Source organism: Lagenorhynchus albirostris, chromosome 7 (assembly GCF_949774975.1).
Source record: "Lagenorhynchus albirostris chromosome 7, mLagAlb1.1, whole genome shotgun sequence".
Taxonomy (NCBI): Eukaryota; Metazoa; Chordata; class Mammalia; order Artiodactyla; family Delphinidae; genus Lagenorhynchus; species Lagenorhynchus albirostris.
Genome location: NC_083101.1, coordinates 7,317,120 through 7,334,523, shown reverse-complemented (window position 1 = coordinate 7,334,523; position 17,404 = coordinate 7,317,120). Strand labels below are relative to the sequence as shown.

Genomic DNA, 17,404 nt, shown 5'->3' with positions numbered 1-17,404 from the left:
CTTCCTCTCCTGTCTGGTGTGGTACCTCCCCACCAGTGCCCGCTGCCCTGCCTCAGGCTTGGGGTGGCCCAAGCACCGGATCTGGAGCTGGTTAGCTTTTGGAAAAAAACAGCAATGTGGAAACACCACCCACCCACTTCCCAAAGCCTGAGTGGAATGAATGAACAAGTCGTGGGAGGCCCAGCCATCCCCCCGCCTCCCCCCAACTCAGGGCTCTTCACTCCATTTAAAACCACACTGGTGGCCTTTTCTCTGATGATAACAGCAGTTTGGAAAACTTAGGGAAGTTCAAAAAGTAAAGTAAAAATACCCTCACATTCCACCGAGAACAGTTTCTGCTAACGTACGGTGAACAGCCAGTGGGCACTTTCTAAGTGCCCAGGAGGTACTTCTGTTATCCCCAAAGCACAGATGGGGAAAGTAAGGCCTGGGTGTGGATGTAAGCCTTGGATGGGGGTTCCCCGAGGAGTTGCTAGCCCAGCACTACTGGACCCTCACTGTGTTCCTGGCACATGGCAGGTGTCTCTCTGGATCTGTTGGGAAGGGGCCAGGACAGCTCGGATCGCTCCCTGCCTTGAGTATTGGCTGTATTTCCCCAAAGGGTTCTGTCTTCCACCTGTCTTCCTCACCTGGCCTGTCCCCTGGGAACCTCTTCACCCTCCAGCCTCAGGAGCCTGCCGGGGCTCTCCCCTCCCCTGGCTCTCTGCTCTTGGGAAGCAGGGACCAAGCAGCTATACTCCCAGTGCGGTGGCGCAGAAAACACGACTTGACTTAGGGCCAAGGCTCCTGAGGGCTGAGCAGTGTCCCCACGCTCGCTCCTGAGACACTCTGTCCCTTCGCCATTCAGAAAGCATCATTTCAGGGAAGGCCAGTGGCGGCTGGGTTTCAAGAAGCCGCAGCCAGAACAGCCCCGTCAGCTGCTGAGCAGGGCTGGTTGGAAGGGTGGGTGTTCTGACCGCGGCCTCCGCTGTGCCAGCCGGCCTCAGGCACCAGCATCTTGGGCCTGGGGGTGGGGAACCGGAACCATGGCTTCCCTCGCCCTCATTTTGAAGACCCAGGCCCCCGCTCTAGCCCCTTCCCCTTTCTAAGATCCCCCCTTATCTTCTCTTCCTCTGAGCTGCAGACAGATCTGTAATCTCTTCAGGACCTAGAGAGTCCCAGGGGATCGGAGCTTGGGGGGCAGGGGCGGGGGCCCAGGCAGTCCTCTGAAGCCCTCTTCCACCTTTGGAATGCAGAGCTCAGAGTCTGTCTGATGTGTGTGCCCCCAGACCCACCTTGCATCCCATCCCACCCAGATGCTGCTGCTGGTGGCCTGGGCACTTTCTAACCCTGCCTCGACCCAGGGGCAGATATGGGTTGGAGGTTACAGTTAGTTGTGGCACCTGGGCAGGGACTCGGGTGTCCTCCTGCCTGCCCAGACACTCCTAGGACACAACTTCTGGGCACATCGGAAACAGCCAGCCGGGAGTGGTTTCTGGAAGGAAACTGCAAGGAGGCAGTTAAAGATCTTGTAGGGAATCAGAAATGGCTAATCCTGGATTAGCTGGGGGGATGGACCCAGGGTGTGGGGCAGAGACAAGGGCCCCACCCAAGGACAGAAGTGAGAGGGGGTGGGGTGGGGTGGGTGTGTTGGGGGCCGGGAATGGGTTTTCTCTGGATGGGGGGCGGGGAGGAGCTGAAGGCCAGGATTCGGTTTTCTCTGGGCAGGGAAGGGTTAAATCCTCCTGGGCCTCCCAGGCTCTGGCCACTCTCCCCTCCTGACCTTTCTCCTCTCCAGCCTCAGGCACAGCCGCAGAGCCACCCGTGCGCCCTGCCTCGTCCTCATGGCCTACCTGAGCCCCTCACAGCTCCAGAAGGTAGGGCCCTGCTGGGTGGGTACCCCGAGGGTCAGGTAAATGTGGGGGGCCCCTCCGGACTCGGAGTAGTCCCGGGGAACTCGACCCACCCCCTTACGTTTTTCAGAAGAGGAAACTGAATCCCAGAGTGGTCGGTTCACAGCCATGACCCCTAACTTCTGCATACACAGCCAGGGGCCATTCAGGCCAACGCACCGCGGTTGGGGTGGGAATGTTTGCGTGAAGAAACCAGAAGAAAACACAAGATCCTGTGAACTGGGGGCGGGGGCGGGGGTCTGGGAAGAGGCGGGGCCGACGAGGGGCGGACCCACCCGCCCCACCCTACCCACAACCCACCTCTAGCGCGGGGCGGGTGGCAGGGCAACCACCCGGTGGGCGCGTTCAGACCCGAAAAGGCTAACCCGTGGGAATCAGCGCGACGGAGACTTTTAAAAAACATGACCCTTGTTGTTTGTTCCTGATGGCAAGAGGAAAATGCAAAAAAATACAGAAAAGCTCAAAAAAGAAAATTTAAACCCACCTATGGATTCCTATGCTGAGACAATATTTTGGCATACAGCCCTTGAATCTCTAAAAGTTTCAGGGGACTTCCCTGGCGGTCCAGTGGTTAGGACTACGCGCTTCCACTGCAGAGGGCACGGGTTCAATCCCTGGTTGGGGAACTTAGATTCCACAAGCTGCGCTGGGGGGCCAAATACATAAAATAAAAGGTCCATCATAATACACAAAAGCTGTCGCCGATTGCTTGCCTGCTTGCTGTATGTTTCATAAAGGAGGCACTGCTGTGCTCCCCATCTGATAGCCTGAGAGTCAGAGAGGGGAAAGCACTTGCCCAGGTTCTCACAAATTAGGATACTAATTTGTAGTTGGCTTTTTTTTTTTAAACTCACAGTATGTGTGGAACACATTCCCATGCCAATAAATATTTTTCTATCAGCTGTGTTGTATTTCAGGTAGATAAACCGTACTTTGTGTGATAAGTTCACCTGTGTGCTGGTTTGTTTGATATCCATCTCCTTCTCTAGACTAAGTTCTGAGAGGCAAGCATCATGGCTGGCTTGCTCATGACTGAATCTCCAGCTCCTAAAACCATGTCTGGTGCACGGTAGATGCTCAGCCAGTATTAGCTGAATAGATGAATGAGGTTGTATTCCCTGGAAGGTTAGGGCGGGGACATCTCCCCTTCCGCTTCCCCTTCCTTCATTCAAGCAGCCAACACTGATTGCTCTTCACTGGGCACTAGACACCATCGCCAGGGAGGGGGGCAGAGCAATGAACAGGATGCTTTGTCCTGCCTCCACACGGCTCATGGTTTGGGGAAGGGTCAAATCAGTTCTTGTCAAGAGCGGTTGAGGGCAGGGAGAAAGAAGCCTGAATCTCCTTCCTGCCTGCAGTTTCAGGAGGATGGATTCCTGGTGCTGGAAGGATTCTGGTCTGCCGACGAGTGCGTGGCCATGCAGCGGAGGATTGGCGAGATAGTGGCTGAGATGGATGTCCCTCTCCACTGTCGCACGGAATTTTCCACCCAGGAGGAGGAGCAGCTGAGAGCCCAGGTAGGTGCCTGGAGCAGGTAAGAGTGAGATTTGGTCTTTGATGGGTGGCTGAGTCCCCAGCCAGCGCAGCAGCCTGGAAAGGTTAGGACCCCAAGGCCCATGGGCTCAGGCTGGTAACGAATCAGGCCCCAAGCTTTCTGTGGGCCGGTCTCCAGGCTAAGTGTCTTATATGCATATTTCCTTCACTCCCTACTACGAATTTATGAGGTCAGCATTATTGCCCCCATTAGACAGGTGGGGTAAATGAGGCTCAGCTCACTTGCCCCAAACTACACAATTAGTAACTGATAGGGTCAGACTTTGAACCCAGATCTGCCTGATACCAAGTGCATGCTGTCACTGCTCTGCTGTACTTTCTTAGAAGTTTTCCTGCCACAAAGGACCTCTTTGTGGCCAGCAACCCAGCATGAGCCAAGTGATTCTGATGGGCCCACCTGGGTAAGTCATCCCCCAATGAGACAAGGAACTGCTTGTTTCCCCCAGTGACCTACTAGGACTCAGTACAGCTTGAGATGGGTAAGTTGAGGCCCAGGGGTTCTCCCACACAGTTCTCTTAACCCTTCATAGGCTGAATTTATAAGCCTGCCTGCGGCTGGGCCCCCAAGCCAAAGCTGTGGTCCAGGCTCAGTAATGGGGCTCACGCTTACTCATGGCAAGGAGCTTCTGCCATCTGGTGGGCATAAAGGGAATTACAATGACTAGAAGGCTTGCAACCCAGAGACTGGGGACTTCAGAAAGAAAAAGGGTTACAGAATGACACTTTCCTCCAAACAGTCGGTTTCATTTGGCTGCACTGGTATTCAGTAAACCCTTAATATTCACTACTGATACTGTGAAAGACTTTGAAATGAGTTTTTTAAAAATTAATTGATTAATTAATTTTTGGCTGCGTTGGGTCTTCGTTGCAGCGCGCAGGCTTTCTCTAGTTGCGGTGAGCAGGGACTACTCTTCGTTGAGGTGCACAGGCTTCTCATTGCGGTGGCTTCTCTTGTTGCGGAGCATGGGCTCTAGGCACGCGGGCTTCAGTAGTTGTGGCTCGCGGGCTCTAGAGCGCAGGCTCAGTAGTTGTGGCTCACGGGCTTAGTTGCTCCGCGGCATTTGGGATCTTCCTGGACCAGGGCTCGAACCCGTGTCCCCTGCATTGGCAGGCAGATTCTTAACCACTGCACCACCAGGGAAATCCCTAAAAAAGAAAAAAATATTGGCGGTGTCCTGTCTAGTAGTGCTCCGTTCCAGCTTACCAGCACCTTTCATTGTTTTTGAGTTATTATACAACTCTGTAAGTTACATAGAACTGATAATAACTCACATGATACTCGTCCATAGAAATGGGTATGAACTGGGCCCGGCAGGATGCAGTTATTGTCCTTGTGGATAGATTCAGTTTTGCATTGATTTGTAAATTCATTTCAGCGTTTCTTATTGCCTATATTTGTGTGTTTCTTGGAATTCTCCTTTCAACATGTTTCTGGTTCCCTTGTGAATTACTGAGTTAAGTAAAAATCTTTGACACGCGTGTAGCGTCACCGTCTTTATTGTTATTATCAGTTATGCTTCCCAGACTTGTTTCCCTGCTAGTGCAGAGGAGTTAAGAATGTTGAATAAAAACTTTTAGTTTTCAGTGGGAAGGGCGTGGAAAGGGCCAGACAGGTCACTGAGTTGAGCCACGCAAGGCACTGTGACAGCAGATGTGTGCAGTTGAGGAAGTGCTGGGGCTGTGCCATATGGGAACCCAGATAGGGGCATCGGTGACACTCAAACTGTACTTACGTCACCATGAAGGAAGATATATTTGGTGATCATAGGTGGCTAAAGCCACAAGGAAAGCATGGGGCATCTCCCTGGAGCATCATTTTCTTCTTTTTTTAAAATTAACTATTTATTTATTTATTTATTTATTTATTTATGTGTTTGGCTGCATCGGGTCTTAGTTGTGGCACTCGAGCTCTAGAGCATGTGGGCTTAGTTGCCCTGCAGCATGTGGGATCTTAGTTCCCCAACCAGGGATCGAGCCCGCGTCCCCTGCACTGGAAGGTGGATTCTCAACCACTGGACCACCAGGGAAGTCCCTGGAGCATCACTATCATATGCTGCTAAGAAATTTAAAACATGATATTAAAATTAACAAGAACGGAGTTCCCTGGTGGCCTAGTGGTTAGGATTCGGCACTGTCATTGCTGCGGCCCGGGTTTGATCCCTGGTCGGGGAACTGAGATCCCAGAAGCCACAGGGTGTGGTCAAAAAAAAAAAATCAATAAAATTAACAAGGAGAGGTTATTAAGATAAAAGAACAGGATTAGTAATAGCTTATGTTTATCGAGCATTTAGCCATGTCCTTGCTGGGTGTTTTCTATTTAGCAGCAGTAGTAATAATAATAATAAAGGCAGATATTCACATTATACCACATTCCAAGGACTGTTCTTATATGCCTTATATATACTGATTCATAATCCCTACAACACCCTATGAGATAGGTGCCATTAATAGCCTCTATATTTTATGAGGAAACTAAGCCTGGAGAGGTTCAGTAATGTGGTTGTGATTACAGTCAGTTAGTGGCAGAGCTGGGATTTGAACCCAAGTATTCTAGCTCCAGGGTCTGTGTTCTCAACTTCTATAAGATTCAGCCTCTACCTGAACCTGAAGCCTCCAACAATCCAGGGAGGTCAGTTCTATTATTATTCCCCTTTTACAGATGAGGAAACTGAGCCTTTGAGAGGTAAAACAAGTGGCCCAAGGCTCTCTGGGAACCAGGCGTGTTTGATCTGGTACCTGTGTTTCATGCCATTATGGAGTCTGAGTCATGTGATTTATTTAGAGGTTTCTAAGAAATTCCATGCTTGTAGCTTCCGGCTGTGCTTCCAGGTCCTTGGGGTTTCTCTGAGGCGTCTGCAGCTCTGTGGGGTGGGAAGCATCTGAATCCTCTTCCTTCTCTGCCAGGCCCACCTGGGACCCCCTGATGCTCTCTCAGCCCCTCTGTTGTCCCCTCTCCACAGGGCAGCACAGACTATTTCTTGAGCAGCGGCGACAAGATTCGGTTCTTCTTTGAGAAAGGCGTCTTTGATGAGAAAGGTTTGGAACTGGGGCCCTAGAGGCGGGGGTGGCTGGACTCCAGTCCTTCCAGCTTGACCTGTCCCTTGTGCCACAGGAAATTTCCTGGTCCCTCCGGAGAAATCCATCAACAAAATTGGCCATGGTAAGCAGGGGCTGGAGAGAAACTGAGGTCTGAAGAGTTTGGGGGCCATCCCTCAAAGCACACGTTAAGGTAGTAGCCCAACAAATGGCATTTCTGGGTGCAGGGTCCTTCTTGGGCCCTGCTCTCCTGCATCTTATGATGCTAATCACATGACATTGCCACCGTATCACTGGGAAGAGGGGTCCATTTGAGCCCACCCCCCCGTGCAGATGGGTGTGTGCAGGCTCCTCAACTCTCTACTGCCGGGCCTGCGTATGATTCAGGCCCCAGGCATGTGGGGATTCTGGGTCCCATTGCTCCCTGAAGGCTTCTTAAGGAACACCAAACATGTTGACAAGGTCCCTGTTCCAAGACCCCTAAACCAAGCTAGGAAACCCTCTTATTTTCTTTTTTTTTTTTTCAGGATCGTGCATTATAGTTATTTTGTAGGGCGTTCCCTGGCGGTCCAATGGTTAAGACTCCGTGCTCTCACTGCCGAGGGCCTGAGTTCGATCCCTGGTCAGGAAACTAAAATCCCACAAGGCGCGTGATGTGGCAAGAAAAACAAAAACAAAAACAACCCTTATAATTTATCTTGTAGGCTGATTTTTAAACATGAAGTTATATCATGGTAGCTTTGCTTTTTTTTACAAATTGTGGTAAAATACGTATAATAGAAAATTTACCATCGTAACCATTTTGAAGTGTACAATTCAGTGGCATTAAATACGTTCAACCCTCACTTTTTGTAATAACAACAGTAGTGAATAATGAGAAGAGGGACTGTTCTGTGCCTGGTCCTGGGCTGTGCTCGCGCACACGTTAGCCCATGGAGTCCTATGGCAGCCCAGGAGGCAGGGCTGATCCCATTGTACACAGGAGGAAACTAAGGCTTAAAGGAGAGAAATCGGTGCTCGGAGTCCGACAGAGCAAGCGGCAGTACCAAAATTGCTACCCAGTGATGGGTCCCTTGGAGTCCTTGGTCCTCTGAAGGGCGGCCAGTCAGGGCTAGAAGGTCAAGAATAAGGTCATAGGTCAGGTGAAGGCATCTGTGGGGCCCATTTCTCAGTTATAAGCAAGCAGAAAGCTTAATGCACAGAAAATAGGTGAGAATATCAAAGTGAGGCCTGACCCTGGGTGCCCAGGCCTAGGCGTGGGAGGGATGCATGGGGACTGGGGACTGGCTCTTCAGCCCACCTCTGTCCCGCAGCTCTGCACGCCCATGACCCTGTCTTCAAGTGTGTCACACACTCCCCCAAGGTGCAGGTGAGCAGAGGTGTCAGTGAGGGCGGGCCGGTGGGCCATATGTGAGTGTGGGCAGGCTGGCCATGTGACCTCTGCCCCCTTCCAGGCTTTGGCCAGAAGTCTGGGCCTCCGGATGCCCGTGGTGGTGCAGAGCATGTATATCTTTAAGGTGAGCTCCTCGTCCTCCTCAGGGCTCCATTTACCCTCTGTAAAATGGGCACAGTGCTCATACCAAGCCCTTCCTTACAAGGGCCACAAGCTGCCTCCCCGAGGAAGTATTATTAAGTTGGCGGGAGAACGTGAAAACCGGGTCTCCTCTGGTTAGGGCGTCTGGCACTTAGTTGGGGCTCAGTTAGGGTGCCGTGGAAGGAAAGGGGATCCCGGGGCTGCCTCCTCCCTTTGTTGGCTATTGAAATGCTCTGCTCCCAGCTTTCAAGGCCCAGCCCAGTGCCACCTCCTCCAGGAAGCCTTCCAACGCCCTTGAGAAGAGAGGACACATCTCTGATCCCGGAGCCCAGAGGCTTAATCGCTGGCCTGGGCCCCAGCCTCTCCCACTGCCCCTCACTTCTGCCTTGTGTTCTCGTTAGGGACGTGTGTGCTCAGACTGGGAGCTCCCTGCCAGACAGGGTGGCTTTTCTCTTTGCAGCCCTCCTGGGCCTGGCACATAGTAGGTGCTCGATAGCTGGGTGCTGACGTGGAAGCCTTGCAGATAAACACCTGTGGCGGGGGGAAGAGCATCCTACTCGGAGGACTCAGGGCAGCCCCTGCCCCTCCCCGCTCTCCCTGGCCTCACCCGGCCCCTCCTCTCTCCTGCAGCAACCTCACTTGGGCGGCGAAGGTGAGCCAAGAGCAGGCTGGGGGCCAGCAAAGGCCCCGGCGGGAGATCTGGGACTTTAGTGGTTGTCAGGTCTCCAGAGGGAGGGAAGGCGCCTGCCAAGACGTCCATAGACAAGAGCCTGGGCCAGCGGAGGAGAAGCCATCTTCTGCTGCTTCCTGAAAGACTGGATGCCGGGGGGTGGGGTGGGGTGGGAGGGTGGAGGGGGGTGTCCTGGAGCCCTTGACCCAGTGGTTCCCGAACCTGGCAGCGACTCCTTGCTGGTTAAAAATACAGATTCCTGGGCCCCTTTCCCTGAGATCTTGAGTCAGGAGGGTGGCAAGGTCCTGGGAATCTGTATTTTACCAAGTTCCCTGGAGGACTGATTCAGCATAGAAACTGCTGATCTGACTACAAAGCCCCTGGATACCCGGATACCCTTTCCAGCCTCCCTCATGGGTGATGATCCACTTCTCTCAAATACCTCCAGTGGCAGAGGGCTCACCACCCGTACAGGCAGCTCTTCCTTTCCTGACATGAGCTCAAGTCATTCCCCTTGTGAGGCCCCCTCCTCCCCCCCATCCAGCTTGAGGACAGTCTCCTGAAGGGATGGCCATCCTCTCCCTGAGCCTTCTCTGCTCAGTCCAGCACCCCCAGCTCCTTCAGCCATTACTCCTCCAAATGTTTTGGGGCCCCCACCATTAGGACACCTTCATCTGGACACTGTCTGGATTGTCAAAGTCTGACTTAAACTTTGGTGCTCAGAAAGCACACAGTTCCCCAGGAAGGGATGAGGCGAGACTAGCACCCTCTTGTTGTTACAGACTAAGGTCCTCTGTTCAGCGGTTCTCCATCCTGCCTGGGCCCCAGCATCATGCAGGGATGTTTACAATGTGGATGCTGGGTCCGTTTCCTGCTTCACACCCAACTTCCAAGTCTTAGCCCACTGGTGGCTCACACTGGACCATCTGGTGGCTGGAGGTGCTCTCGCTGGTTAAGGATGGCGGCTTGAGTTACCTGGCTGGAATTAAACGATAGCAGCTGCTTTTCAGGCAGCGACTACAACGTCAGGCCGTGGACTAAGCACTTTTCCTACATTGTCTCAGAATCCTCCAGCAACCTCGTGAGGTTAGGTTATCGTTGGGGCTGCTTTATGGTTTAGGAAATTGAAGCTTGAGAGGTGAAATCTCCTGCCCAGAGTCTCCAGGCCAGGAAGCGATGAGATTCTAACTACTCATGGGAAGGCTGGGCCTGGAGGGCCCTGGGAGGACCACAGAGTGAGTAGAAACGAGGCCAAGGTGGGGTGAGGCCAGGCGCCTGATGCCCAGGCGGGCCTGCTGCAGTCTCCCCTCACCAGGACGCCTCCTTCCTGCATACGGAGCCTCTGGGCCGGGTGCTGGGCGTGTGGATTGCTCTGGAAGATGCCACGCTGGAGAATGGCTGCCTCTGGTTCATCCCTGGCTCCCACACAGGTGAGGCCACCTGCCTCTCCCTGCCCACTCGTCCCCAACCCCCACAGGGGAGGGACCCCGAATAAAGAGAGGCTAAAGTCCCCACCTTGGCCCGCAGGTGGAGTGTCGAGAAGGATGGTCCGGGCCCCTGCTGGCTCGGCGCCTGGCACCAGCTTCCTTGGGACCGAGCCAGCCCGGGATAACAGCCTCTTTGTGCCCACACCGGTGCAGAGAGGTAGGGGGTGTGCAGAGGGGCCCGGAGGCCATGCCTGGGGGTCTGTGCTTGCTCTGACCAGCCAGCTCACCTGAGGGCTGGGAAGTCACCGCATGAGGGAAGGTAGGGCTGGGTGGGCACTGGGAGGTCTGAAAGCTGTGTGGTTGACAGCAGGGTCTCCCAGATCAGGCTGGAATCCAGACCCTGCTACTTCCCGGCTGTCTCCGTGAGCAAATGACTGAACCTCTCTGAGCCTCAGTTTCCCCAAACATAAAGTAGGGAAGCCAGTGAGATGTCATATGTAAGATGGTGCACCACAAGTGCTCACAAATCCTGGCTGTCAGCACACCCTTCCTTTTAGAAAAGGGAAACTGAGCCCCAACTCTGCATTCCCGGCTGAGGCCCCAGCTGGCTGGCATGGGACAGAGAGCTTCTGTCTGGTTCTACAAATGCCATGGAGGTGGATGCCCTTGCTGAGGCTTGCCAAGGGCACGGGCCACAGCGGAAGGGACTTGACCCCAGGGGAACCCATGTCCAACAGCACAGCCTCCGATGCTGGGGCAGACTCCAGGCCCCTGAGCGTCCGGGGATGGGAATGGGGATGAATAGCCCACGACATCGCTTAAGGGAGGGGCCGCCCACCATGTCCCTTCCTGCCTCGAGTGCACTTTTGACTCGCTGTGTCCCTGCCAGGGGCCCTCGTCCTAATCCACGGAGAAGTGGTGCACAAAAGTGAGCAGAATTTCTCCGACTGCTCACGCCAGGCCTATACTTTCCACCTCCTGGAGGCTGCTGCCACGGTCTGGAGCCCAGATAACTGGTAGGTGGCGGGGTGTGTGTGGGCCCCAGACAGCTCCCGAAGAGGTCCCGGAGGCTGGGAGCAGTGCTACTAGCACCTCGAGGTCCTCTCCCCATCCTCTGCAGGCTCCAGCCGACAGCTGAGCTGCCCTTTCCCCCACTGTACACCTAAAGGCCCTCTGAGGGCAGGGACGCCACCCCCTCTCGGGAGAAGCTGTGGGCCACCAACGCCAGCGCCTCAACCCACCGCCCAGCTGCAACGGGGAATTCGCATCTCTCCTCCAGGGCTTTCCTTCTGCTGGTGTCTGTGCAGACAGGCAGGCAGCAGCAGAAGGCTGGGCTGGGTGCCTTCCCCGAGATCTGTCTCTGTCTGTCCCGACCCCAACACAACCTCCCCCTAGAGGCAGCCTCGCGGCCATGAAAGGGTTCTGGCTGCTTCTCTGTCGGCTTCTCACCCGTCGTCTCCCCTCTCACATGGAACTCTTGGTCATTACGGTGGGAGACACTGAATAAAAAACACTTCCAAATGCAGCATCTTGATCCTTCTTTCCCAAGCAGCCTTCCTCTCAAGATGGGAACCCTGCTGAAAATCATCGCAGGTAGCCCAGCCCTGCCCGGTGAGGTATGCACGGTGTTAATAACAGTAAGTGACATTTAGTGGGCATTCACGGTGCCAAGAGCTTTCTGTGCTTTATCACTGGATCCTCACCCCTTTCAGGTAGGTGCTGTTTACAGATGAGGGAGCTGACACATGGGAAGGTTAAGTGACCTGCCCAAGTCCCACGGCTCTTCAGGCGTTTGGCGAGGTCAGCCGGATCCGGAGCCTGTGCTTCTAACCTCTATGCTCCCAGTTCTCCTTTCCTGGGGAGGGAAAAGACCAGAGCCTGGAATCTAGTCTGAGATTCTGGTCCTGGCTCTGTGACCAACTCGATTTCCGGCCTCAGGCCAGGCCCTTCTCTCTGGGCCCATTTGGCCACCTGCACCATCAAGGGGCCGGACGAGGGCCTCCACAGGTCACTCCTGTTTGGACATGCTTGGCAGGCACCCAGAGCTGCAGGAACAACTACCAAATCTGAAACCTGCCTGGCGGGGGTCTGCTCAGAGGTTGCAAACTGGGGGCCACCAGCCGATTTCACAATGCAGAATTGTTTTGTCTGGGCCTCGGCATTTTAAGACAAATGAACCAAAAACCCACAACATTTTAAAATTGGGAGATTTCACGTAACAATTCAGGTTTCCAAGCTTCTTTGAAAGAGCAGGTCAACAGCCCGGGGGCCTGTGGTCTAGCCTACGTACCACTGGCTGGAGCTGCCTTCTTACAGGTACACGTGCTCTCCGCTTCTCTTCCCTGTCCTCCTTCATTGCATTACCTGCCTGGCCTCAGCGGCCTTATGATTTTATGACCTTGACTTCCAACCCCCACTCTGTATGGGAACAAACCACCCAGGGAGTCAGTGGGGCAAGCCAGCACTCATATACACTACACCCTAACATGGTGTTGCCTCCTTCAGCGAGCAGTCGCGGGGAGCCTGAGCCAAGGGAAGGGTTTGTTAAGGCTCCTCTGAGCCCAAAACCAATGTCGTAACACTCTCCGAGTGAAAGGGCTTGGCAGTGATGCTCAGGCAGAAGCAAGCTCCCAGAGCTGGGCTCCTGGCTTCCGGCCTTGGTGGGCCCACGTTCTCACCTCTTCCTGCCTAGGCCGCTCCCTGTCAGGCTGGTGGCAAGTGGGGAGAACCCGGTCCAGCCTTGAGAAACCTGCTGTGCTCTCTTCTCACTGATGGGAGCCGTTCATGCATGCAGCGAAGGTCTGCCGAGTTCCTGCTATGTGCCAGGCTGTGCTGGCACTGGGGGATGCGGTGGGGAACCAGGGAGAGCTGGACTCTGCCCTCACAGAGAGCAAGGCTGGGGCGTGCACTGCCCCCTCCCGCGCCCCGGAAGAGCGATCCTGAACTCTCAGTAAACTTCACCAGACCTTGCCTCTAATTTCTCGCCAAGAGAAGAGACCAACACAGGTGTGGACGTGACTGGAGGGTGAGAGGTCTCAGGAGGGACCCCCTGACAAGGACCCTGTGCTGTCCAGCCTGTCCTTCATCAGCACCACTCGGCCAGGCAGCAGAGGCCTTGAGGCAGGGTGGGGTTGGCTGAAACAGGCCCAGGATGGATCCTCTTCCTCCAGCCCTTCAAGGGACGCAACAAACAGATCCCATCTCTCCCCTTCATTTCTTCCTAGCCCAAATGGGAGAAATCACATGCACTTGGCTATTTTCCTCTCGTAGTCTCCTCTGAATGAAGCCAGGGGAGTAGGGTCACTCTGGTCTCCAAGTACAACCCACATAACCCTTTGGTTTGCCTGGCTTTTTGCTGAGGTGAGGACTGGCCTTGGGTAACAATGACACTTTCCCTCACTTACGTGACACTTCCGCACTTAAGGGCAGGCTCTGGGCTGGTCACCTCACACACGTCACTTCGCCAGAACCTCACGACACCGCGTGAGGTGCAGGCTCTTATTATTCCCATCTTGCAGACGTGAGAATTGAGGCCCAGGGTGATTAGGCAACTCACACCGTTAAGAAGTGGTTCAGCCAAGGATTCTGACCAGATGAGTCTGACACCAGAACCTGAAGTGTTAACCACTCTGCCCTACGGCCTCGTGTCCACTCCGGCCCCCCCGAGGACTGCAAGGTGAGGGGGGGCCCTATGGCGCACTCAAGCTCTTTGAGTTGTTGCACTATCGGTTAAGCCTTTTTGCTTTTTAAAATATCACGAAAACTAAACCCGGGAGTGCTTTGATTTTTATTTTAAATCTCAATCAACTGAAAAATTAAATCTGCTTCTCCCCTCCTGGCTCTTCAAGCCCAAGTGGCTGGCTGCCGTGGGGACCATTTGTCTTCCCCATGTCCCTGTTTCCTTCATCGCTGCTGCACAGCACCTAGGCCATCAGCAATATCAGGAGGTAGAGAGGCAAAAGGAGATTGTCTATCTGCGTAGTGTATGCTTCTAGGAGGGACACGGTGCTGATGGACCCCAAAATCCAAGCATAACTGTAGTTTAAGTCCACTCCACTGTCGAAGATTAAGATCAGAGCTACAGAAATTATCTGGGCAAATATAGATGTCATGGTCCCCTCAAAAGTCTTTTTAGTTCCAGGCCAGCGGATCTCCCCCATGGTGCTGCCGAATATGGAGGCCACAGTGTCGCCCACACCGACGGCCAGGACTCCTGCATAGGGAACTAGGGCCCTGGCTCCCCCTAGGCTACCCTTCTGTGTGCAGGGTCTGGGGACTAACCAAATGGGAAGAGACATGCCTAGGAGCAGGTAGATGTGGGTCAGGATGAGCGGTCCACTGTCTCGTTCGTCCAGGAAGAGGGACAGGAGGCTTCGCAGAGTGTGGCCCAGGGGCTTGATGCGGAAGTAGCGCACATACTCTAGGAAGACGAAGACCGCCAGACATACGGTGGCGGCCACGTAGAGCAGTGGCCGGTCCAAGATGATACCTGGGATGTAGGTGGCTACCACAATGAAGTGGAAATACTTCCGAGCAATGGTGGGGGCCTGGTGCTTCTTGGACTCGGAAGATGACCGCTTGGCATTCTCGTATAGCACCACCAGGCAGGCTAAGGTGGCCAGCAGAGACCAGTAGGCTAGGAGGTAGACTCGGGTCTCTGTCTGGAAGAGGAATTGAAAAAGCCACAGCAGGGGGTTCCTGCGGATGAGCCGGTGCAGCCAGGGCAGGACCACGCCGAGGCCCAGTACACAGGTCATGAGGTGGAAGAAGATGGAAGAGGCCCAGGTGCCTGAGTCCATGAAAACAAAGAGGGTGCTGAAGAAGATGCCCATGAGCACCATCCCTACCACCACGACCAGCAGGAAGAAGTCCAAGGGGTCCCCCTGGCTTTCCACCACAGTCAGAGAGCGCTTGATGAGCTGGTTGAGCACGAAGCTGATGCCACCCAGTACCAGCAGAGCCTCTCCAGGGGTGAAGCAGCGGGGCAGCAGATACAGTAGGATCATGTTGAGGTAGACAAAGATCAACAGGACCTCCAGGACCTCGATCACCTCGCCTACACTCAGCGAGTGCTTCAGGATATAAATGATGACACCTCCAGCCAAGCCCGAGATGACACAGGTGTTGGTGGGCACTGGGCGAGTGATGCCCAGTGCCAGTACCGATGAGAAGAGGGCCACTGCCATGCCAGTGGCCGCCACCACAATTCCAAACCGCTCGAAGTATGGGTTCCCCGCAGCCTGGCAGCGCTCCTTCATAACCAGCCCGAGCAAAGGCATGACCACCGCGGCGGGCAGTAGGCCACTGTTTGCGGACATTCGAAACTGGAAGACAGCGCTTCCCTGCTGTAGCAGCCGGTCCCACTTGTACTGGACGTAGAAGGCCTGCACCGCGAGGGCCACGGCGCACCACGAGTATCGATCCCACACGGCCGCGTGGATGCTCAGCACCACTACGAACACCACTGCCGCCTCTGCCAGCACCGAACCGCTCAGCGGGGCCCCAGGCTCAGGGGCCGGGGAAGCGCACGCTCGGGTCATGTCTTTAGACCTGAGACTCCGGGTAAACTGGGGTGACTAGGAACGCCCTGGACTCTGGGCCCTTTATTCCCCGCCAGGCAGAGAGCGGTAGCTTCGCCCAGCCAGCACCTTCTCAATCCGTTCTCCAGCTGCGAGAAGGGAAGCTCTACTGTAGGCCACTCTCTGACGCCTGGGAGCTGGCGTTGGGCTACCCTCCACCGCCTCACACCTATGGCGTAGACGTCGACCCTCGGCCGCCTCCCTCACAGCCTCGGCCGCCCTAGCCCGGAGTTCCTCACCTCTCTGGGAATCGCCATGTTGGCCCCGCCCCGGCGTCACGTGACGAAAAGCCCCGTCCACGCCCTGGAGGCGAGTGATCACGTGGGCGTGGCGTCTGGGGGCGGGGTTGGAGCGCGCGCGCGCGCGAAGATGGCGGCGGCCGCCGGCGATCCGTGTGTGAGGTGCGGAGCGGGCCGAGTCGGCGGGCGTGACTGTGAGGCGCGGGGTTGAAGCCGAGCGGAAGCGGGGCGGGAATTGGGGGCTAGATGTGGCAGCCGTGGCTGGGCGAAGGCCGGCTAGGTGGACGGGCTCCGGGACGGGAGGCGGTTACAGCCAAACGGTCCCCGCGCGCGGGGGTCTGAGGTGACTTCTCCAAGAGGGGGGCCGGTGCCTCACCACTTCCCTGACTCCGGCCTCCTGTCTCCCTACCCGGTCCCTTTCCCTTCCTCCCCTCTCCCCTCGGCGAGTCCCTCGGCGCCCCCTCCCCCCCACCTCGCTTCCTGTGCGGCGTGACGCTCCCTCGAGGCGAGACTCGGCGCTTCGCGGTCGCCCGGGGGAGCCCCTACCCGGGCCCCGCTGCAGCCTCCTGTGCCCGGCCCGGCGGCGCTCCCCAGGTTACCCCCTGTGCTCTCGTTGGGATGTCTGTTTCGGGCGTCGCCGAGCCACCTCCTGGCCGTTTCAGCCCTCTTTCGTCGCTCAGCCTTTCATTCATCCCATCCGTCTAGTCGTTTTCTCATGCATCGATTCCGTCAGCGGACATCCCAGGCGCTGTACTGGGTTTTGGGGACGGGAAGAGAAAATATTAAAAAAGAAAAAGACAGTTCTTGCTAGCGTACAGGCGCACTAGCGCCAGACACCGGCGACGCGCTTTCTTTTATCCGTGTTATCTTCTTGAACTCCCACAACTCCGGGAGGCACCCTGTAATTTACAGATGACTCAAACCCAGCTCCGAACGGGCTGCGTGTCCGACTCCGAAGCTTTAACCGGATCGCCACACTTGCATCTCGCACTTAGAAGCCTGAAGTGTTTTTCCTTTCCAGCCTCCCGCCTAACCGTCCCTGTCACTTCTTGCTCCCTGTGCCGGCAGTGGTTCCCCACTTTTTTGTCTTGTTCACTGCTGTAGCCTCAACACCCAGAAGAGCATGTAACAGGCTCTCGGTAAATGTTTATTCCGTTTGCCATTTCCTTCATCTCTCCGCTCTAGTGAGGTTTTCTTCTTTGGAATTTCCATGGAACTATCCGAACCTTGTGAGGACCTTTTTTGCTTTTTCTTCCCTCTGCTGTTTCGTGTCAGCTCTTCTGTCGGGCAGCATTGTGGTCGCTGTGCTCTCCTTTTCTTAGGCTTATCTTACAGCCATTGTGGAGCTTGGGTAAAGTTTAGCTCCTGCAGGGCAAGGCGCGTTCTTTATGAAAGAGGACAAGGGAAGGAAAGCTGTTACTTTGCCTGAAAGATGCTCTCTTCATCCTGGAGAACCTACCAAACTCATACCTG

The 17,404-nt window shown here is 55.1% G+C and overlaps 3 protein-coding genes across 7 annotated transcripts in view; 2 read left to right on the top strand and 1 right to left on the bottom strand.

Moving 5' to 3' along the window:
- Nucleotides 1-1,748: 1,748 nt before the first annotated feature.
- PHYHD1 (phytanoyl-CoA dioxygenase domain containing 1) lies at nt 1,749-11,638 on the top strand. Of its 2 annotated transcripts, none has more exons than XM_060154145.1 (11): nt 1,749-1,856; nt 3,251-3,409; nt 6,407-6,482; nt 6,559-6,606; nt 7,796-7,851; nt 7,937-7,999; nt 8,647-8,668; nt 9,988-10,116; nt 10,214-10,330; nt 11,003-11,129; nt 11,282-11,638. In XM_060154145.1, exons 1-11 carry the CDS (start codon nt 1,824-1,826, stop codon nt 11,526-11,528), a joined length of 1,077 nt encoding a protein of 358 aa, XP_060010128.1. In that variant the 5' UTR covers nt 1,749-1,823; the 3' UTR covers nt 11,529-11,638. The 2 variants fall into 2 exon arrangements, with proteins under 2 accessions (XP_060010128.1, XP_060010129.1); XM_060154146.1 differs by having other exon boundaries at nt 11,234-11,421.
- Nucleotides 11,639-13,881: 2,243 nt separating this feature from the next.
- Nucleotides 13,882-16,793, bottom strand: DOLK (dolichol kinase). Of its 3 annotated transcripts, XM_060154133.1 has the most exons (3): nt 16,404-16,793; nt 15,932-16,123; nt 13,882-15,781 (listed from the first exon to the last, which is right to left on the bottom strand). In XM_060154133.1, exon 3 carries the CDS (start codon nt 15,651-15,653, stop codon nt 14,037-14,039), a length of 1,617 nt encoding a protein of 538 aa, XP_060010116.1. In that variant the 5' UTR covers nt 15,654-15,781; nt 15,932-16,123; nt 16,404-16,793; the 3' UTR covers nt 13,882-14,036. The 3 variants fall into 3 exon arrangements, with proteins under 3 accessions (XP_060010116.1, XP_060010114.1, XP_060010115.1); XM_060154131.1 differs by having other exon boundaries at nt 13,882-16,123; XM_060154132.1 differs by having other exon boundaries at nt 13,882-16,123; nt 16,531-16,793.
- The window catches only part of NUP188 (nucleoporin 188), a 43,647-nt gene continuing 42,284 nt past the window's right edge, over nt 16,042-17,404 (top strand). For both annotated transcript variants that reach the window (XM_060154129.1, XM_060154127.1), the window contains exon 1: nt 16,042-16,093. In XM_060154129.1, the coding sequence (XP_060010112.1) occupies nt 16,062-16,093 (32 nt within the window). In that variant the 5' untranslated portion in view covers nt 16,042-16,061. The remainder of the gene's footprint in view (nt 16,094-17,404) is intronic.